This window comes from Pelmatolapia mariae, linkage group LG6 (assembly GCF_036321145.2).
Source record: "Pelmatolapia mariae isolate MD_Pm_ZW linkage group LG6, Pm_UMD_F_2, whole genome shotgun sequence".
In the NCBI taxonomy this organism is placed as follows: domain Eukaryota; kingdom Metazoa; phylum Chordata; class Actinopteri; order Cichliformes; family Cichlidae; genus Pelmatolapia; species Pelmatolapia mariae.
Genome location: NC_086232.1, coordinates 5,729,715 through 5,752,881, shown reverse-complemented (window position 1 = coordinate 5,752,881; position 23,167 = coordinate 5,729,715). Strand labels below are relative to the sequence as shown.

The 23,167-nt window shown below is 39.5% G+C and overlaps 1 protein-coding gene across 1 annotated transcript; it reads right to left on the bottom strand.

Moving 5' to 3' along the window:
- Positions 1-1,284: 1,284 nt before the first annotated feature.
- nup133 (nucleoporin 133) lies at positions 1,285-22,704 on the bottom strand. The gene is made up of 25 exons (XM_063475724.1): positions 22,458-22,704; positions 22,144-22,259; positions 21,840-21,943; positions 21,190-21,423; positions 20,678-20,848; positions 20,046-20,201; positions 19,860-19,930; positions 18,264-18,411; positions 17,779-17,929; positions 17,007-17,161; positions 16,704-16,795; positions 15,023-15,186; positions 14,707-14,801; positions 14,224-14,448; positions 14,012-14,134; positions 13,703-13,802; positions 12,510-12,764; positions 8,764-8,897; positions 7,372-7,530; positions 5,825-5,960; positions 5,353-5,471; positions 4,956-5,036; positions 4,789-4,853; positions 3,946-4,034; positions 1,285-3,459 (listed from the first exon to the last, which is right to left on the bottom strand). The coding sequence occupies exons 1-25, from the start codon at positions 22,583-22,585 to the stop codon at positions 3,323-3,325; spliced, it is 3,408 nt and encodes a 1,135-aa protein (XP_063331794.1). The 5' UTR covers positions 22,586-22,704; the 3' UTR covers positions 1,285-3,322.
- Positions 22,705-23,167: the final 463 nt, after the last annotated feature.

Here is a 23,167-nt window from a genome sequence, read left to right as displayed (position 1 = left end):
GAGTTTGTTCCGAGGTGTGTTTTTCAGTTTAAACTTCTATGTACAAGCAGCAGACATTCATGCTCTGCTTTTTAAAACAAGAAAGGCCGGGACCTCCAACACTCTGGACAGCTGCAAACTAAGATAAAAATCCTCAGAGGGACAAAAACTGAGCCAATAGTCCCGGCTGTGTTTATCCAACTGTTAACTGAGCTCCGCTGAGGTGTCAAGATTCATGGGAGTGAGACCAGTTTTTAAATGGACGATGACTTGACACAAGACTGTAATCATGAATCCAAAAGTGAAGACGATGTCACTCAAACATTTGGTGTTAAAATGCCTTCACTCTTACAGACAATATTCAGACAGACATGCCTCTCTTTAATATGGTTAATATTGTTCTATTCTTTGAGAAAGTTATTTTCTGACTTGCCTCAGCAGCAGGCAAAAAGTCAAAACCAGTTGACCAAAACCAGCCTCTTGACACTTTATGAGAAACCTTCACTCCTCCTATAGGAGATGCTATCAAAATATGGAGCAATGGTTTTGCCTTTAATAAACATAATATGGTTAATACAACCACAGAGCTGATAGCAACTGCCTGCTTTCTACTTCTTAAAAAGAGCCTGATGATAAACTGAACAAGTTAATAAGACCGGAAAGTAGAACACCTAAACACCAAAAAATTCATTTCACCAGCTGGGCCCACGTCCTCATTTTAGGATTGACAGCGTTTTAGTAGGTAAAGGTGAATGCTTGGACATGAATTGAGCTGCGGTTTGGGGAAGGCCTCGAAGGGGACTGGGGACGGCTCCCGGGCCTGGCAGAGCCCCATGTACTAAATAGAAGTGAAGAAGTTAAAGAATTGAGAACAAGGAGGGAGGGAAGGTGGGGCACGTAAATGAGAATAAACAGTTGCAGAACTGGGGGAACCTATATAGATGACAACCGGAAGGAGCGTGTTTGGAGGCATGGTCCCGCTCCTGAAATTCAGATACATAATCTCCAAAAAACTGCTTGGATTTTTGGAAAAGTCCTTTAAAATTATTCGAAGTGTTACTTTAGTCATTTACTGAAATTACGGGAATCACATTAGCGATTAAATGAGAATATGAGAGTATGAGTGCTGACCCCATACTGTAGGGGATAAATAATGGATTAATGGAACGTCACACAGAGCAAATGAAGCAGAAGGAGTTAAATGTTTAAAGTTGAAGAATATATAGTAATCATAGAAAATAAAGTAATTTTGATGAATAAATGTCTTTATTTTCAAATACTACTGCTATTACAGTAATGGCTGACATTAAAAATGAGGACACAAAGATGTACCAAATGGCTTGAAAGCAGCTGAAGCAAACAGTTGCAACTGAAATGTTTAAGTTGGTACATCAAATCAGAAATAGCAGGTAAAATATATGCATAGAAGGAAGTCATTTGAATTTGAAAAAATGAAAGGAGCTGAAGTACAAACACTTAAAGCTGGGAGCTGAAATCTCAGGAGAAATTATTCCATAGACGTACATTCCCGGAAAACAGCAGTCAGATTAAATGTTATATGACTTAACACTGATTATTTAAAAATATTAAGGCTGATAGTGCCCAGCAATGGGATAAACATTGACCCTTAAAAGCAAAGTCCAAAACATATTTAAGGCACATCCTTCAGTTTTTACATGTACGTAGGGGAACAATGTAGAAAAGGCATCATTAAGGTGAACAAATTATTGTTAATGATGCATCAGCATGTGTGCAAGACAGCAGCTGGCTGAGAGGGAATAGTTTACCCTGTTTCATACTACATACAGTTTGAACCCTTTATATTCTAATATGCAAATGTGCAGTGGAACCAGTATCTACACCAACTGAAAGTATTAGAATACAATGTAACTAAAGTGTTCTTTCAGTTTTGTTATACTATTTTTTCCCATTTCTCTTTCTGGAGGTTTCTTCCTTCCTACTGTCGCCAAAATACTTGCTCATAGGGATTCATATGATTGTATGTATTATTGTAAGGTCTACCTTACAGTATAAAGCACCTGGAAGTGACTGTTGTTGTGATTTGGCGCTGTATAAATAAAACTGAATTGAATTTATCTTCTTCCTTTTTTAAGCCTTAAACATATAGTGCCTGTTTTCTTCTCTTACAAAAATAATAAGGAATTTTTCTTTTATCAACCATTTGAAATCCATAATAAAATGATGGAAGTCATTTGTAAATTATTCTGGGGTTGTCATTCTCCATTTGAAAATACAAAAAGTAAATTACCTATAACATTGGAAAGATTAGAGTCATACAAACTAAATTGACAGTTATGTACAGCTCTAGTGCCAATCTAATCTACTTTGACTATATTTAGCAGTGCTGGATCCTGAAAGCTGCCTGTAGCCTGTGTAGCTGTGAAAGTGGATCACTGCGGAGGATCTCTGTCAGCGTGGCAGTCAATCAGCTAGAGGAGCTCAGATCTATTTATAACAAACATCTGCTCTTTGTCGCCCAACAGGAGGAAGCCCTGATGAGTACAGGGCAGCTTCTCGAGCCAGTATCTCAGAGGCTCAGGTCTGTGTCACTTTTTAAGTCTGCTATCTCACCTCAAATTTAAAAAAAGAAAAAGAAAAAAGAGGCAGGAAGTGAAAGCTTTACTTTTGTTGAACTGCTGTCATATTGTTCTCTTACTTGGAAGATTATTTTAGTTGTTTGTGGTAGGTTGTCCTACCCTGATCCCCTGATCTTACTTGGTATGTCACACTAAACATGGCTGCATTCAGGAGGATCTCTCTGTACTCCAATTATGCTGCACGAGTGTCCTTATAAATGATTACGGCTTCCTTAGAAAAAGGAGGTGCAAACTTACAGCATGTAAACATGTATTTTGTATGTATCCACTAAGAATCAAAACACCCACATTAGAGCAAATTTGATTCATTGTCATAAGACAAATGTGTTCTAAACGTGGTGAATGTTGATAAAGCCGTCATACATTCTCTCTAAAAACAAAACAAAACAACTTATATACAAAGAACTGAAATCATGTCTTGCATCACTTTCTCGATATGAATTTCTTGTCTCTCCTGTTAACAAGCAACTATTTTCTTTACAGCAGCACTTCTTTTTCCAAATATGTACATTTGTCCCTAAAGGTGAATAAATGAAAACAGCCAGTGAAATGTGTCACAGCTGTGCGTCTTTGAGGAACACTAGGAAAGTGAAACCATACTGAAAAGTACACAAAAATCAACACATTTATTTAGAAAAGAGCACAATTTAAAGACATCCCGAAAGTGAGTAGAATGCAAAGAAAAGCTGAACCACACAATGTTTCACTGGTGGGTTTGGTGGTTGTTACATCTGGGTTTGAAGGTAATGTTCATAATTAGCTCGAAGGACAAATTCAAAATATGGCTTTGATTTAAAACTGCTGAGCTCATCCAACTCCAGGAGGTCTTTGATGTCGGGCAGATAGGTCTGCAGAGAGATGCCTGGAAAATACAGAAGAAAGAGTTCATCTGTTTAGTAATTACAAGTGTATTTTTCATATAAGGATACATATGATTTGATGACCATACAGATAAAGAAAACTGAATTCTTTCGGCTCATGACTGTTCATAATATACTCAAAAACAAAGGGAGGGCTTGAGTGGTCCATTGTTTAGAAGAGCCGTCAACAGAATGTGTAGAAGAGTAAAAGCTAAGCTGAGCCCGACTTCCTCCTGCCAGAACCAAATGTATGCTCTAACTTTGACAATCACATGTACAGAAGTGTTTATTTGTATTATGCACAGTTTTTGATAAACTAGTTCTATATGGAACTAGTCTATGCAGCTATTTAAGTTGAACAAGGGGCTCTCATAACATGATAGGGATAACTTACGTGTCATTTAAACCCATTTTTTCCTGAATCAATACACTTGAACCCCCTTCCCCATATTTCTTTAATCCACCAAGCCTTCATAAATGTTTCTCACCTTCCTGAATGAGTTTGAGGAGGATCTTGACAAAGATGCTGTCTTTTGTTGCTTCCAGAGGGTCGTCGTTCCCATCTGCAGAAGACCAGCTGGAGGTGGAAAAACAAACAAACAAACAAACAATAAAGAAAGATACCCACAGCATTTAACTCAACCATTACAAATCCAACACACACACAAAAGCCTGTTTTTTTTCCAGATTCCTTTACTGATCCAAACTAACTGTAATCACTGACACTCCATCTTTCCTGGCATATCAATAAAACACTTATATCCTTTACAGCTGGTATATAATTCAAAAGATTGTATTTTTTTTTAGAGCCTGATGAGACCTAGAATCGATATGCACTGGCCTGTGAGTTTCCTACTAACTACTAATGGTATTTCACATGAACATCGTGTTTTTAACAGCAGGCGGTGGAGGAATCAAGCTGTAAACAATATTTTCAGTTGTGAAATAACAGAATAGCTTTTTATCATTTAGAGTCGTGTTTCTGATCACCTGCCAGAGCCCAATATTAATTACTTTTTTGCTCTGTTTTTGGTCTCTACCAGCTTCAGGGGGAAATGTCTGGCTCTTTATGTGCACACGGTCTTATTGCTGAAAACTAGAAAACTGAGAATAAATCCAAACACTCGATTTGTGGCTTTAAAGCTAAACAATGACCTGAAACTGGCTGAAAGGCTCTAAAAAAAAAACAAAAACAACGTATATTCAGCTAATCATAGGTTAATCACTACTAGAAAACTATTTACATGTTATTAAAGAAATACCAGGCGAAAAAGTTTTAATTTAAGCAAAGTTCCAGTTGAATGTATACAAAAAACCATGATGGATCTTACTCGTCTCTCCTAAGTGCTTTGCCGAAGATCTCACATTTGAGTGCGTCGATGTCCACAGCATCCTCCTACAACAGAAAAGCAAGAAAACCGCTAAACTTGCTAAAGTTGAGAGGCCAACTCACTGAGCCTCAAATGCACCAGTGCTGTAAAAAAACGCTAGTGGCTACCTCATCGATGTACTCCAGCAGATCCAGAGCCTTTTTGAAATCGTACTCGTTGGCTCGCCTGTTGTCATCACAGATGTACAGCTGGAGAGGACGAGAGTTAAAAAGGAAACGCACCGAAGCTGTTCAGTCTCAGTGTTTGAATCATTTTCTTCTGACCCTCTCTAAATGTGATCTGATCTTTTCTGCATACCTATGATTATCACTTTGTCTTAAGGTGAGGTCCTTTTATACTACTTTTATCTACTTTATTTGGAACAGCAGACACCAATTTACACAGTTATCATAAAAAAACATTTAAGCAACTGAACTGATCTTGTTTAAATATTGTACCTAAATTAACAAGCAGTTTTCGTTCACTCGGGAAAATTATCCACAAACAAGCAGCACGTGTTTTCACCTGTATGAGGTTGTGAGCACTGAGCAGAGGCATGGTGTCGGGGTTCTGCTGCTTCTCCTCCAGCAGCTGTCGAGGCAGAGTCTCCTGATGCAGCAGGAAGCGCTCCTGCTCCACAATGTCTGATTGGCAGATGAATGACAGTGTCAAGTCTACTTACAAGACATATTACAAAGCACCTGCCATTCCACAAATATATGCACAAATATATGTACCTTTATATGTCTATTTTATCATGCCCTTAAAGATTTTCATTACTAAGAAAAAGATGAATGAGTTTACACTCTGAACTATTCTCTGAATTACTCTGAGATCAAGGCAACCACTGTTGTAGCAGCTAATGAGATTACAAGTAACTTTTATTCACTGACAATTTAAGGATCTGTGTCAATAAAATGATCTAAAATGCTGGTTTGATTCAGTAAAATTCCACGGATAACGAAGTTTATCAGGTGCAATGTGTGCGCTTTTTTACCATCAATTTGTTTGGAGAGCTGGTCCTCTGGCAGGTCAGACGCTAGTGCAGTCAGCTTACTGAGAGCCAGCAGTGTCTTCTTTTTCACAAAGTAACGTGTTTCCATGTTGGCTTGGCTGTAGAGAGTTCTGTGGGCCTGCAGACGTGAAATACCACGTTAGCCACGACATCGTCACACCAAAAATATATCAATCTGTGTAATTAAGACTTTGATACAGAGTAATGTCACTTTTCATTATTATACATAATTTATGGACATCTATGCTTTGATTTCTTTGCGTGGGTTGTTACTGACATGTGGTGAGACTTTCATGTCACCAGCACCTTTAGAATTATATTTACTTAAAAAATTGGTGACGTGATCAATACTTATTATCACAACGTTGACTAAAAAAAGGGAGGAGCTAAAACTGCTCATCTCAGTCAGAGGATGAATGGAGAAGCTGCATGAAGGCCCAGCATAAGATAAATAAGAACTGTTCGGAACTGTGAATCATGAAAAGCTATTCTAAATGAATTCAATAATAAAACTGAGTTGGAAATGAGAATAACAGATCCCAGTGTCTGCTAAATACCTTACTAGGCACATTCATTATCACAGTTAAAATGGAAAAGAGGAATCAAAATAGTAACCCCCAGGATAACACAGTGAAGTTTACAGCCTCAAATGCGTCTTTGTCAAAGTGGATTTCTACTGACAAGTGAGGCTAAAAGAGGAAGTCTTTTTCAGTTTAGATATATGCGTGCCCGTGGTTTCACTTTGTGTTTGTTAACTGCAAACAGGAAGGAAACTGTAGAAAGTGTGTGTGTGTGTGTGTGTGTGTAACAGATATGTTACAGGATGTTTTCTTCTGTGCTTTGTCTTCTATGAGCAACAGATTCAAATGAAACCGGAAGGAAACTGAATTTGTGTTTCTATTGTAGATTACACCGTAACAGCTACACACTGTGTGTTTAACAGGAAAGACAGCACGACGGTTAGGAAAGGAAGGAAGGAAGAAACAAAGGAAGGAAGGAAGGAAAGAAGGAAGGAAGGAAAAAATGACCCTATATTTTTGTTAGCTGCAAAACTGCAGTATTTTTGAAAAATGCTATTTCCAGAGGTAGTGAAAAGACTGAAGTGCATCAAGCGATGAACGAACAGCAGAAGAAAAAAATATGAAAAGGTTAAAAGTGCAAAAAAAAAAAAAAAAAAAAAAAAAACAGGAAGGAAAGAAGAAAGGAGCTAAGGACACTAGGAAGCCATGTGGTTACATGAGCTTGAAGAGAGCAAGGCGGATGTGGTTTTGCGGATGTGTTTATTAATGTGTGAGAGAGTTAGACTGTACTTCTGACAAAATCATGCTGCTACAATGTTGGCCAGATTTTGACTGGTCCTGATAGGTTTGATAGGTTTTAAATGGTTAACCCCCACCCCCCCTCCAAAAAACTTTTGGGTTCAGATTAGGATTTAGTTGGGCTATTAAAAATTCATAGAAAATTGTATTGTGCTGGTTTTGTGGAACAGAATTGTAAATGTGTGTGTGCGTTTTTATTTTTAAACATACACTTTGGTAGTCGTGGATGTGGATGTGATGCAGCCAGCTGAGATGCTGATGAGCCTGCAGGAAGCTGGCGAGCTGCTGGTGCTGAGTGGCCGGCTGGGACAGCAGCTTCCCTCTCTTGCCTTTCTCCATGTACCAACGAAACAGGAAGTCGGAAAAGTTCTGCAAAAGTAAAGGTACAAAGAGAATGTTAAAGTGTTTACTGATATACTCTGGTTTGAGTTCTCGATAGAATTCGGTATTTGTGCAAACACCTGCTCCTTCCAGGTATGTGCATCACCTTTCTTTAAGTGCTGATGAAAGGTGATGCATCGGTAAATGTACCCAAAGTTATCCAGGTTAAAAGAAAGCCCGAGAGATTGTTATTATTCTTTTGGGATGATGTTAATAACATTTCTTAAATATGCAGTTCATGATAACCAGACAGAATTTGATAACATGCCAATTTAGTCAATCATCATAGGTGTGGCAGGGGTGTGGTCTCTGGCCTGCTGCAGTGGAGGGGCGGTACAGTGAGCTCTCAGGGCGCCGAGGTGGCAGAGGAGACTGGTGTGTGTGCTGGGAATAATGACTCTCTCCCCTTTTATATGTAGCGACAGCGGAGACAGACGGGAGAGGAGTGTGTGTGTGTGGAGTAGCTGGAGAAGGAGCTACTCACAGAGTCATCTGTGCTGAACCAAAAAGAATAAGCAAAATAAAAGCATTTCCTAAGCCTGACAAACCTGTGTGTATCTGGTCCTTTGCTACACTAGGACTGTAGCCCTTGTCCGTAAGTCACAAAACACTAAAGGAGCCATTAGTTCTCCAATATAGAAAAAATAAACATAGCATATTATACATCCATTGTCTTTGGAGCAGTCTAGCTATTCCCCTCTGAAGCCTTAAAGGGTTCCACCTGAGAACCTGCCTGGTGATGTTGGTTGGCGGTTTGCGTAGAGTGTACCCTACCCAGCACCATCTTTTCTTCGTCTACTGGGAGTTGACAGGTTCTTTCCCATAGGTTGATGTTACTGATGGTGTTTGGCCAGCGAATGTGGAGAATCCTTCTCAGACAGCTGTTTAGGAATGTCTGGGTTTTTCTGTTTGAGGTTTTGTTTGTGCTCCAGGTTTCAGCCCTGTACAGCAGTACTGACTTCATGTTGGAGTTGAACAGTTGGACCTTGGGAGTCAGGGTTAGCTTTCTGGATGCCCAGATGTCAAAGGAGCCTAGTTTTTATTGGGTTAAAATGTAAAATGGCCTCAAAGTGCCTTTACAATCCCGTACAACGTAAAACACTGTGTCCTTACATCCTAAATAAAAAAATAAAAATGGTAAATAACATGTAAGGAAACTCGTGCAGAGCAGCTGAGGAATGATGTGACGCTTTCCGATTTAATGTTTGAGTTTTTGTGTACCTGATCTGCAAACTTGGCCATGTAGTGCTGCAGGCGGCTCTGGTTGTCTGTCTGCTCACACATCTGAACCAGGATGTCAAAGTCACAGTACTTCTCAGCCAACGCTGCCACCCACTGGTACTGACCGAGCTCCACTGCAACCCAAAAAAATAAAAATAAATAAACAGAAAGGAAAAACCTACAGAAGAAACATAAACATTTAGACATGGACGTTACACTTCAGTTTGCGCAGTGTCCACGTGGCTGATTACAACATGTGTGTGTGTGTGTGAGCTTTGCGTGATGACATGGTCAAGTGTTCAAGTGATGGATAGTTTGTTTACTGCAACAACCTCTGTAATTGGACTGCTAATAATATACCATCTTTCTACTCAGTTTGAGCACTCAAAGCTCTTTTCCTGTAATAAAGATAATTAGTGTGAATGCTTGTAAAAGCATTCACAGTATTGTTCTTCTAATCTTTATTAGTGTGAATGCTTGTAAAAGCATTCACAGTATTGTTCTTCTAATCTTTATTAGTGTGAATGCTTGTAAAAGCATTCACAGTATTGTTCTTCTAATCTTTATTATTATTATTTCATATTCCGTACGTTTTTTGGCATCTAACTCCTTCAAAACCGTTCAACTTAGAAAAACCATTCAAACACCGTTAGATTCCTCTTCTTTTGGACATGACTGCTTCTACTTTTCTCATTTTTAACATTTATATTTTTAATTTTATTCAACTTTTTCCAACAAAAATTTCCCATGTATTTCAATGGGGAGACCCTTCAAATTCGCCTTCAAATCACTCCTCTTTGAACTCTAACTACTTCCACATACATTGACGTAGAGCCACCATTCAAACTTTAAAACGAAGCCAAGACATTCAACTATTCAACTTGTATTTATCTTTTCAATATCTATTATACTTTTTCTATAGTTCCAGTTTAAGTTTCATGATGTTTTTTCACCCATTTCAGAGTTTATAATGGGTGTGTATGGGACGGAATGTTGCCGCTAGAGTGAGACAGCTCAACTGGTAGAGTGAGAGCAGGGGGGGAATTAATCTTAAAATATTTTATTAAAACTGCTGCTGTGTCCGCAGCGTTTGGTCTACAGGTATGATTTTACCCTCAAAACGTAGCCATCGTTGTCCTCTTTCACCCAATGTGTTTATTATTGTACTAGGTGTTATGGTTCTTTCATAAATGTCACCAATGCACAGCCTGCTCCCTCCAACTCCTCCATAGACTCCAATGTTAAAGTGGCTCAGAAAGTTTGTTTGAAAATCAGAAGTGCAGGCTGTCTTTACACTGTCACCACATCCATATAATAAGCTCCACAGGCATGAAAACCGATAATTCGGTAGACTAGACATTGCTGCCGCTCACGGTGAAAGAAATTTGTCAATAGGACGTGTACTTTTCATTTGGGAGCGATTTGTTTCGGCCAGACTTTTCTGTTCATTTTAAGCAGCAAAAGTGAGGTGCATGTCTGTGTGTGTGTATGGAGCCATTGGCTGCAGTCACTATAGCAACCAGGCTCACACCTGCCTGCCTAACCAGCTCTCTCTCTCTCACTGTGCCAAGATTCATCTTAAACACTTCTCTTTAAACTGCTGCTGTGTCCACAGTGTTTGCTCTACAGCCATCATTTTACCCTCAAAACGAAGACCTCGATGTTCTCTTTCCAGCACCGTGTCTTTCAAAGCTGATAGTCACAAACTTTTAAAACTGTATGGATTCAAGTGGAGGGATCACATTTTAGTCATTCAGTTATTCAAAGAATATGAAGTTTTGATATTCATTCAGATGTTTTTTGACTCTAAATTTTCTTTTCTTATTTCTTAGGTTTTTCTAATTTTTATTTAAAAACTTTTCAGCTATTTTCCAACTTCTTCTCTGTAATTGTCAGCTTTTAGCAGTTCAGCACTTTTGTTTTCAGGTTATAATTTCTGTATTTTTCATCTCATTCAATATTTTTAACTTAAAATTCAGCAATTAATTCATTTCAGTGCATACATTCAGATTCAAGCATTCACACTGCAGTTTCTTCAGAAAATGCACTTTCTAGTTATTATTATATATTCCGTACGTTTTTTGGCATCTAACTCCTTCAAAACCGTTCAACTTAGAAAAACCATTCAAACACCGTTAGATTCCTCTTCTTTTGGACATGACTGCTTCTACTTTTCTCATTTTTAACATTTATATTTTTAATTTTATTCAACTTTTTTCAACAAAAATTTCCCATGTATTTCAATGGAGAGACCCTTCAAATTCTCATTCAACTCACTCCTTTTCAAACTGTATCTACTTCCACATACATTGACGTAGAGCCACCATTCAAACTTTAAAACGAAGACAAGGTATTCAACTATTCAACTTGTATTTATCTTTTCAATATCTTTTATACTTTTTCTTCAGTTCCAGTTTAAGTTTCATGATGTTTTTTCACCCGTTTCAGAGTTTATAATGGGTGTGTATGGGACGGAATGTTGCCGCTAGAGTGAGACAGCTCAACTGGTAGAGTGAGAGCAGGGGGGGAATTAATCTTAAAATATTTTCTTAAAACTGCTGCTGTGTCCGCAGCGTTTCGTCTACAGGTATGATTTTACCCTCAAAACGTAGCCATCGCTGTCCTCTTTCGTCCAATGTGTTTACTATTGTACTAGGTGTTATGGTTCTTTCATAAATGTCACCAAAGCACAGCCTACTCCCTCCAACTCTTCCATAGACTCTAATGTTAAAATGGCTCAGAAGGTTCGTTTGAAAATCAGAAGTACAGGCTGTCTTTACACTGTCACCACATCAATATAATAAACTCCACAGCCATGAAATCTGAGAATTAAGTAGACTAGACATTGCTGGCGCTCACGGTGAAAGAATTTTGTCAATACGACCTGTACTTTTCATTTGGGAGCGATTTGTTTCGGCCTGACTTTTCTGTTAATTTTAAGCAGCAAAAGTGAGGTGCATGTCTGTGTGCGTGTGTACTGAGCCATTGGGTGCAGTCACTATAGCAACCAGGCTCACACCTGCCTGCTTAATGAGCTCTGTCTCTCACTGTGCCAAGATTCATCTTAAACACTTCTCTTTCAACTGCTGCTGTGTCCACAGTGTTTGCTCTACAGCCATCATTTTACCCTCAAAACGAAGACATCCATGTTCTCTTTCCAACACCGTGTCTTTCAAAGGTCAGAGTTTTAAACCTTTAAAACTGTGTGGATCCAAGTGGAGGGATCACATTTTAGTCATTCAGTGATTCAAAGAATATGAACTTTTATTATTCATTCAGATGTTTTCCGATTCTAAATTTTCTTTTCTCATTATTTAGGTTTTTCTAATTTACATTTTAAACATTTTCAGCTCTTTTCCAACTTCTTCTGTGTGGATTTCAGCTTTTAGCAGTTCAGCACTTTTGTTTTCAGGTTAAAATTTCTGTATTTTTCATCTCATTCAACATTTTTAACTTAAAATTCAGCAATTAATTTATTCCAGTGCATTTATTTAGATTCAAGCATTCACACTGCAGTTTCTTCAGAAAATGCACTTTCTAGTTTAGTTATTTCTTCATACAAAAGAGGAATTACCAAAGGAATACTTTATTACAGCATTTTTACTCATCTAACAAAACTCTTAACAAGAAAATAATTATTTCTAAATGTCACAACAATCCACTTTAATGTTAAAGATTTAAATCTTACTCGGTGAATCTATAAGACTCAATCATTCACAGCTATCACATTTTAATCCTCCACTTACAGAGCGGTGCGAGCAGCTCGGAGCGCCGCTGGCTGTACTCCATCTCCAAGCTGTTGTAGCGCTCCTGTTGGGTCCTCTGCTGCTGCAGGGAGTTTAGCTGGGCCACATAACTGCCCAAGTAGATATCCAACAGCGCCACCAGCTGCTCACAAAGGGCATTGCGCAGCTCTGAGTCAGCATGTGGGTACACTGTGCGCAGTATGATCTCGTGCTGGCGCGAGAGGACTGTTCGAACGCCACCAACGCCACCTGATGCTGCATAAGCAAGATCAGGTGGAAAGAAAACAGGGTTAATAATCAGTTCTGCTCCAACACACACCGCAGACACTGAGCCATTCAAACATTCAGTTTCTTACAGCACTGAAATAGAAAAGATACTAAAGTTTTAAACTTCTTCAGTTTAAGAGGGGATTTTAAGTCACGATGTTTACATAAGCATGGATAAATGCATATTTGGATGAAGTGCTAAAGTGATTTAGTTACAATACTGAACAACAACATACTCTAATAGGGTCATATGTAGAATAATTACATTTCACTGTGAATACATAAGGATTTTCTGGACATTTATCATATTTGGCTCTTATTTTTTTCTTAGTTTGAAGCTGGTAAATTTAAACAGCAAAGCTTCATTTCCCAACAGAAAAACTATTTCAGAACTGCAACTGAGCTTTCCTGTCTATTCCTGGTTTTTGAAGTTTGTAAACTTTGTGGTATTAGTGCCCAAATTTACTGCCATGAGTTTGTAGGGTAGGTTTTGCAGTATTTCGATAACATTAGACTAAAGCATGGTGTCAAACTCATATTACATCCACTTTGATCTTAAGTGGGTCCAGTGAAACTCCCTTTTCTGTAGTCGTAAAAATCCCCAGAAATTTCTATGCTTTTCTGTCATTTAACTGTTTGTTGCTTAATTACTTTGTGAAGTATGAACGGCCATAAGGGGTTTTCTCAGTAAGAAAAGCTGTAAAACATACAAAAATACAAAAACAAATAAATAATAAAATACAAAATTTATGCTTGTGGTTGTTTGAGTAGCAGATCAAACAAGTTTAAAATTATAAATGACCTTAAGTGCACATTCAGGCCTGTGAGAGCCATGGTTCTGTGCTCAGTCTGTTTTTACGTGTGACTGGAGTGCCCATCAAAATACATTTGACACCAAGTGAATCTAAGAAGGTTCATGTTCTTACCTGTCCATGGGATGTACTCAGGCTCTGCAGCAGCATTTTCAGACACTCTGTACATGGAGGCCTTCATGTCTCTGTACTGACCAGCAGTTTGAAGCATGTCCTACACACACACACACACACACACACACACACACACACACACACACACACACACACACACACACACACACACACACACACACACACACACACACCTTACTAACATTTTACAATCATTACATTTGGAAAACTACCCATATAATTAAAAATGAAGCCTACCTTTTAATGTGACCGCAGTAAATAAAAAAGAAAACAGCACAATACATTTACCTTGATGATGTTGTTGACTGTGAGGACCACTTCGGCCCACTGCACCGAGTCGACTGGACTCTCCTTCAGACTCCGCTCCTCCTCCTCCAGCAGACAGTCGAACACCAAGGAGATCTGAGAGACCTGTGAGAGCGCCACAACAACAGTCCAATGACCATCTATTACAAAAACATAAACTGTGATAGCACCTTCTTGCTGCCAGAGACTCAAACCTCTCTGAAGAAGACGTCAGCAGCGGTGAGGCTTTGTGGCACGGCGGTGTTGTTCCTCTGCAGCGCTGTGCTGATGGCCCGGTTCACTAGTTCAGAGTGTTTGGTGTGGTGATTTTTCAGCACCATGGCTGCTTGCAACTTCTCGGCGTGTTCACACAGCAGCAGGCGTGTTGCCATGGGAGATGAACGTACAGTCACCTGAGTGAGTCGGTCCAACAGTCCAACCTGGCAACAGAGGATGATGGTGGCTTTTGAGAGGCAACTGGACCGATGCATTTCTAAATTCAGCCTTTGAGTTTTGATTTGTATAACATTTTTATTTTCAGCCCTGTTTGTATGTTAGTAAAAGTACCTTTGCAATCTAATGTACAAGCTGATCTTAATTTAGTTTAATTTAATAATTTTCTGCCAACAAGCTTAAAGTGTGCCTTATAAAGTGAACTTGGAGTGTGTGCACACATGCAAAAGCGCAGGTTTCTTTACCTGTAGCAAAAACTCCATGAAGCAGCCATGGGCCTTCATCTTATCCTCCAGTTGGTGAAGGATGATGAGGGAAGTGAGAGGAAAGCCAGCACTCTCTTCAAATCCCAGAGAGAGAAGAAAAAAACAGTTCAAGTCCTTTTCCAACACACACATTAAATGCAAAGTCAGATAGTGTATCAGCTACCTGAGAACTGTACAGTAACTACAGAGAGGACGAAACCTTACAAGCACTAGTTTCATACAATATCCAGAGCTTTTCATTGGTCGGTTAATAACTTTAACTTTTTGTGTTTTGCTCCCTCTCGTCTCAGCTCACCATCGGGGACAGACTCGGCCCAGCGGGGGTCAGAGGCCGGGTAATCGTCCACCAAATCAAGGTTGATTTGAGTCACCATGGTGTCCAGCTCAGCTCCCTCCTCCCCATCGCCGTCAGCTGGGAACAGCTCATCTATGACTGTCTGAGCCCCGACCAGGTCATTACTGACAGAGGAGAGAAGAAGAGTTTGGAATGTTACAGGAATATAGACTTGTCCTCTGAGTGCTTTATAAGGGCTGGGTTATATCAGAAATAAATGAGGAAGCACAGACAATCCCATCAGACAGTCTGGTAACACAGCTCCTGCCCCAAACAGCCAGTCAACATAGCAAATAGCAACCTACATTTTCAGACAGACTAGGTTATACACACACAGAAACAAACTATAAAGAAAAACATATGTGTTGTTTTTCTCTTACTCACTTACAGATGACCAGTCATTATGGCTAGAAAGTGTGAATGATAACTCCTTTTGCCCATATTAAAGATCCTGAGCTTCAATATAAGATTTCAACATAAGATTTCAACATTCATCAGAAGCTTACAATAGCCAAATTACTCAACACAACATGATGCAGAGAAACAAAGCTTTGATGTTTTTACTTGATAATCAACAAAAATGAACAAACATGTTGGCCAGAGATTCACAAAAACAATATTCTCAAACGGTGGAATCTTCACTTGTTTTATCTAAAGCACACTCTCTGTTGATTCACACGCTGATTATTTTTACAGTATTCACTCACTGTTTTAGGCATTCGCAAGCTTAAATTAACTTGCAGCCGACTTGCTAGCAGCATGGCCTCTTAACCTATCCGTCCTGCACGTTCCTGCTCACTCTGTTGGATGTTTGAGTGTATGTTAGTTAAAGCACTGATAAAGCTTAGAGCGCTTGTGTGAATGGGTGTGTATGGGTGAATGTGGCGTGTTGTATAGAGCGCTTTGAGGACTCCAGGAGCGTTGAAAAGCTATGCAGATGATGCCCAACTTCATTTATCCATGAAGTCAGATAATACACACCAATTAGTTACCTCAAGACCTCTAATTTTCTGCTTCTAAATTCAGAAAAAAAAGAGCTTATTGTACTCAGCACTCAGCAAGAGTACTGACAGGGACTAGAAAGAGAGAGTATATTTATTTAAAATCCTGCTGCTCACGTACAGGTTTTGAATGATCAGGCCTCATCTTATCTTAATCTTAGTTATCTTAGTTCCGTATCACACCAATAAAAATTTTTGCTCTTGGTCTTTCGTGCTTCCTTGTTGTTCCTAGAGTATTTAAAAGTATAATAGGAGACAGAGCCTTCAGCTTTCAGACTCCTATTCTGTGGAACCACCTGTCAGTTTGGATTTGGCAGACAGACACTGTTTCTACCTTTAAGATTTGGCCCAAAAATGCCCTTTTTGATAAAGCATATAGTTTGGGTTGAATCAGGTGACCCCAAATCTTTCCTTAGTTATGCTGCAATAGGTCTAGGCTGCAGGGGGATTCTCATGTCGCATCAAGTGTTTCTTTTTCACTCACCAAGTGTTTATACACCTCTCTGCATTTAATTATTTGTTATTATTAATCTCTGGCTCTCTTCCACGGCATGTCTTTGTCTAATATTATGAAGGCACTTTATTATTTTTATTTTTTAAAATATTTTTCAAAGGAGATGTGAGCTGTATTTAAGACGTACCGACAGAACTGCAGGAAGGCCGCCTTCAGGAGTTTGGTTTTGTCCTCCTGAGCTACAGGCTCTGCTCGGGTTGGCGTCTCCATGGCCGACACCTTTGATGCAAATTCAACATTAGAAATGCATGACTGCAACACCCACAATCACGATAATCACATGTTAGCTTAGTTTTATTTTTCCTTCTCAGGATTTCTTGTGTCAATAATTATGAGACGCAGAAGTCATGAGAAAGATCGAAGTCTCACAAACTGGCATAAAAAGAAAGTTCTTAGTCTCATCGCTCAGATGGCTCTCTCTGAATCTTACCTCTGGGGCTGCAGCCAGCGAGGAGCACAGCGAGTCCTCCATGGTCTCTGGCAGGATGGAGGCACTCTCTCTGGCCACCACCGCCACCAGACCGCTGTTTTGCGAGAAAAAGACCGGCAGGTTGGCACAGCAGCCTGCTCCACGTACACCATCACCTGCACAGACAGAGGCCACCAACATAAACAGATCACTCACCCGGATTTGATCTAAACTGAAAGCATTTATTGGCCTATTGAACAAGTAGAGTGAATTATTTGTTCCTTTACAAATACTTTATTATATTTTTTTCTTAATTCATCCCTAACCAAAACATTCTCGAACAATTTTATCTTTTAGGAATATCTGAGTCTTCGAAGCAACATACAGTTTAAACCTCTTACACCAACACAATGGACAAAAACCTGTTAAATATGATAAAGTTAACTTATTCAAGCAACGTGAATTTGATCAGTTATAGATTTTTGGGAGGCAATGAGATGCAGGTGAAATTTGTTTGTATTATGTAAAAGAATTTGAACTTTCTCCTTGTTCAGTGATGTTACAGATTTTAATTAATTTTTGAAATATATTCAATACTTCTCTGTGTAATTGAATTTGAAACCAACGCCAAAAGAAGTTTATCCTACAGAATCCTATCAGAATTAGGAATTGCATTTAACTTAATTGAAAAACAAAACTATTCACTGACCAAAGTATTAATTTCATTGACTATTACATGCAGTAATAGTGACAAAATGAAGGAGTTCTTGCTCTAACGTTCCAACTTTCCCACCTGGTGAGTTAAAACTGATTTTCTCATCAGGTACTGCGACCCTGTTGGTTCCTGTTGAGCAGGCGAACACTACGTCCTCAGTGTACAGAAAGGCTGTGGAGCCAGGGGAACGAGGCAACACCAGCCGAGTGGCCTGCAGGGTCTCCTTGTTCTGAGGAAATAACAGAATAACTAAAGACTTTCAAAATAAAAGCATACATATCTTCACTCTTATTATAGGAACTGTAAATGCTGGACTTTATTTTACAATGTCCTCTCATCATCATGTAGTTTCACTGTCATTGTTTGGACAGTTCCACTGCCACTCTTTCTGCTTTGCTCAAAGTGATTAATATTTTAATAATTATAATCGAGGATTGTCCAGAGTCATCAGTCAAATCCTCTTCTTGATGAGCAGGGTTTTACACAAGAGAATGACCAAACTGATCCTCTAATAGATCAAATCACAAAAACACCACTGCTGCAGTAGCAGTTTCAGGTCTGACCTGGAAGGGAGAGCTGTACTTTGTGACCTCCACGGTGAACTGGTCAGAGATGGTGGCTCCGTTGTCCTGCAGGGTGACCAGACAGAAGTAGGCCAGGCAGGGAGTGTCGGACGGGTGCCAGGCTGCAGCCAAAACCACCAACCCGGCTCTGAAAGCAAACAGAGTGTAGCTCAGTTCAGCCAGGGGTGCAGTAAGTTCAAGAGAATTAGCGAATAATAGAGGAACATGGAGGAAACAAATAAACACAAGATAACCTGTCGACTAAGACAGCGGTCCCCAACCTTTTTTACACCACAGACCGGTTTAATGTCAGACAATATTTTCACGGACCGGCCTTTAAGGTGTCGCGGATAAATACAACAAAATAAAATCATACGACCAAGACAAAAATGGTGGTATTTTGTAAATATCATAATAAACGGGAATTCACTTTGTAATTGTGTAACTTTATTAGCAGCGTCCTCCTGAAATGCGCCAACAACACTGAGAGTAACATCCTCCTCTCTGCCCCTTAACCTCCAAGGACCTGGTGTCCACATATGTGGACATCACATTTTGGGTTATTTAGACCAAAATACTCAATTTTGCTCTACAAGGGCCTGATATCCACTTACGAGGACATTATACTGCTACTGTTCTATCGAAATTTTAAACGAATATCCTCATATGTGGCTCTCATTTTCCTTAGAAACAAAAATCCGGTAAAAAAAAAAAAAAAAAAAATCTGGTAATTCTTTGTTTTTGCATTCATCGGGTCCCAATGTGCCCAAATATCAAAGAGAAATTAAAAATGCATGCAGTGGAAGAGTTCAGGTCTTAGGAGGTTAATGCTCTCTGGTCACTATGGTAACGTGTAAATATTTCTTTCAAAATAAGACAACTACAACACGGGAAAAAACCCAGGGAAACAGAGTTAACGATAAAAACCCTGAAAACCATACATTTCACAGCCTCAAGTCTTGCGGCCCAGTGCCAAACGACTCACGGACCAATACAGTTCCGTGGCCTGGGGTTTGGGGACCGCTGGACTAAGACAAAACATCCTTTGTGGGGAGACAAGTGTAAAAGAAGTTTTTTATTGACTGAATGGATAAAATCCATCTTTCATTTAATATTTATATATTGAATATAAATTTTTTAAATTCTGAAATTGATCTTTGAAGTGCAGAGCGACACAGGATGGCTAGCTCAGTTTGGCCATAGTACGCCAACACTAGGGTGACCATATTTTACTTTCCAAAAAAGAGGACACTTGGTCCAGTCATGAAGAACTTTAATAATACTGTTTGCTTCAAGAAAACGTTAACATATTTAAACGATGCCTTCTCTGTGCGGTTAATGAATTGTGAAATAAAAAATGTCATATAGACTTTTACAAGTCAACAAGTGCAAAAAAAAAAAAAAAGGCCGGCTGGTCACTCTAACTAACACTTTACCATGCTTTAGCACATGCAATCCTACATGCGGCATGTTTTAGTGAAAAAAAGAAGAAGAAGAAAGAAACAAAAATGATTCAGGTTTTTGTGAATCCAAAGACAAGCACCAATGCGTGGCCCTGCTGCTTTTAATCACACACACACAGTAGAACACACTCACTGGCTGAGCTTCATGTCCAGGTATGCCACATTTGCTCCCTCCTTCATCTCCTCATAGTTGCTCTCTGACCCCTGGAGTAAAGGAAATCATTTTCATCTTATTTATTTTGTTTTCTTTGCTACAGTGCAGAACAGGAAAAAACCCTTCATCTGTAATAAATAAGGTCACATGTTTGCTTGTACTGACCCATATAGCGTCTGTGATGCTCTCGTTCAGAACTCTGCGCGCGTCCCAGTTGAGGATCTGGTGTTCCGAGCTGTCGTCGACCTCCCATTTACTCAGACTGGAATCAGTGAGTGTGTACAGGGAGCTGCTTTCCCCCACCCACAGCACACTGCAGAGCTGCAGCAGTAATAGAGTCAGAACTCTGAACACTGAAGATAACTAAACTGACACTGGTGAAGAACTGCCCTCACTATTCAGCCTGATAGACTTAAAACATAAAGGGTGTTTAAGAAATTTGTGAATTGGAATCAAAAGTAATCACTCATTTCTCTCATTGGCTAAAATTGATTAAAAAAAGCAAAACTTGATTAATATAAAACACAAACAAATGACACATGGAGGAAGTAATTAGCAGGTTATAATCAGATTATCTATGAGTGACAGTAAAAATGGGAAAAGAGTCAAGCTCAGAGCAACACTATTCGATGTATTTAAAGGTCATCACCAATAGATGAAAAATAATACCACTGTACACCGACTAGTGTATTATTATTATTATTTAATTATTAAAAATGCATAAGATAGAAAAGAGTTTTACAGATAGAATAAATGAAAGCCCAAACTCTGCAGTGGACTCTCCTAACAGGACTCACTGTGTCATTGGCTGGTGTCGAGAGGATGCCAAACAGGCTGGAGACACGACGTCCGATGCCAGAAAGCATGCCCTGACCCTGCTGCAGAGCTCGACACTGCAGTTTCCCGGAAGAATCTGCAGTTGCTCTCAACAGCTGATTCTTTACCGAGGACAAGACAAAGCTTCCACCCTGAGAAAGGAGAAGGAAGTGAGAAACAAAGAGGTCAAATTATATGTATATATATTGATTTAATCCTGTTCCCTACAAAATTACACAAAATAAAGTGCAATGGCAGCTTTATTACATGTGTTTAAATGTTTCAAGATATCTCAAGGTATGCAGTGAATAAAACTTGGACAGCAGCATTACTCCTCAGTGATTTCTGGAGTGATACTGTTTGATGTGTTTGTACTTTGGGACCCTTTTCAAACATATTTGAGTATTTTGGATTTGGCAGGGTCAGTGGTGAGTTTTTTTGTAACAAATTGGTTAGCAAAACCGTCTATTTTCAACTGAAGAAACCTACTTACTCTGACAGCAACAACAAAGTTGCACAGATCTCCCAGGTCCACATCAGTCTCTGTGTAGTTGCCCTCCTGGGAGAGGCTGGGCCAGTAGCGAACCGCTCCTTCTGCAGCCACTGCCAAGACAGAGATGGACTGAACAGCAGCCTTCTCCAGGGGAGCAATGGAAGTCACAGCCACAAGGTCAGCAGTGTAGTTGTACTCACTGCTGGGCAGTTGCAACTCCTTACAAACTGAGACCTGCAGGAAAACACAGTTTAGTTTGTGAATTTAAAGCTGCCAGTTTAGCACATTGTGAACTTTCATTCTGTTTTGATTCATCATTTACTCCATCTAATATCGGAATAAGAAAGCAGGTTTAGTGAGAGAAAAAAAGTCTGTCTTTCTATCGCTGAAACATTTACCACATGTTACTGTACCCAGTCTCTTTAAATAAAACTAAGACACATGAAATAAATGATCAGTGAATAATTATTTGCTTTGTCGATCCTACAGATGGAAAAAAGGCCTCACGCCGCTGGCATTATTTTGGAGAACATGTTAAAATAACTCTTTAATGATTTTTAGATTGTAATTTTAGACTAAATGTAGTTTTAAAGTGAATTTTAAACTCAGGCTGAAAAAAAAATATTATAAATGTCTGCCCTGAATCATACCTTAGCTACAGCAGTTTGGCAGATCTTCCAGATGATCAGACTCTCTCCACAAACCATCCAGGCCCAGCCGCTCTCACTCACCTTCACTGAGATCTGATCATCAGCTAGAGTGACCAACAAAAAAATGAAAAACAAATGTTTAGTGGAAACTACTAACTCTCCCACAACCAGAAACATAAAGACAAGAGAGAGAAACTATATAAGAAAACAGAAATTGAATATGTTAGTTTGAAGCTCATAAAATTACACACGCGCACCACACGCACACCTTTCATTCTCAGAAAGAAGACAATGTTTCTCTCACCATCAGCCATCGTCAGTGCCTCCATAACTTTGACGGGGAGGGATGAGCCAAAGGTCTGCACATCATAGTTAACAGTTTCTGCCCCTGCATGGCTCTGCACTCGGGTAGGTGTTGATCTGGGGAGGACACAAACATTAAGAGTGGACAAACTCAGAACCATCAGCTGTAGCTACAGTCTGGTGGGCCCAGTTAATCCAAGACTGCACTGACGACTCAGCACGAAAGAACAACATCTATAAATCTGTAAAATTATCTTTTATTTGTCATATATATGGAGCCTTCCGACTGAGTAAATCTGATCCGACAACACTCACCTCGCCGACAACGGCGTCCTGCGCGGGGAGAACAGGAGGCTAGGGACCGCACCGGAGACACTCTTCCTCCCGGCGGTCCTGGCCGGCTGCCTACGGCCGGAGCCCGGGGCGGTTCGGGGGCTAAACATGCCTGCGGTGGTACCCCGAACTGTTCAACAGTGAAGAAATAACTACAACTCTGCCTGAAAAGCGCGCTCACACGAAAGATCCACCAAATACAACTCTCCAAACAACGCGCGGTGCAGTCGCTGGATTAAAACGTCATCGTCTCAACCGCCTATTTTGTAAAACTTTATTTACAACTGGAACACGAGATTTTACAACTGTAACACTTTCACAGAGCAAAGTCTTATTGTGTGGGTAAGTCAGTCAGACTATATGAAAAAAAAACCCACACTTTTTCATGTAGACCACATTCATCCAATTAAAATTAAAAATTTAAATGACTCCGCTCTGCTGATTCTACGTTTTTAAGGGGCTTAAAAAGTGAGTTAAGTACGCTAAATACTGTGAGAGTTAATTTAGTGACTTAATAGTGCACTTTCACACAGATTTCTGTACAGCAGGGATTGGCAGAGACATTTTGCCTCTGGGTCAGTAAATTTAAGCTTAAATATAAATTTATAAAGTAAAACAAACACAAATTTATGTCATCAAGATGACATCAGATCTTTAGGAGACTCCAAACTATTCGGTGCATCTCATCATAG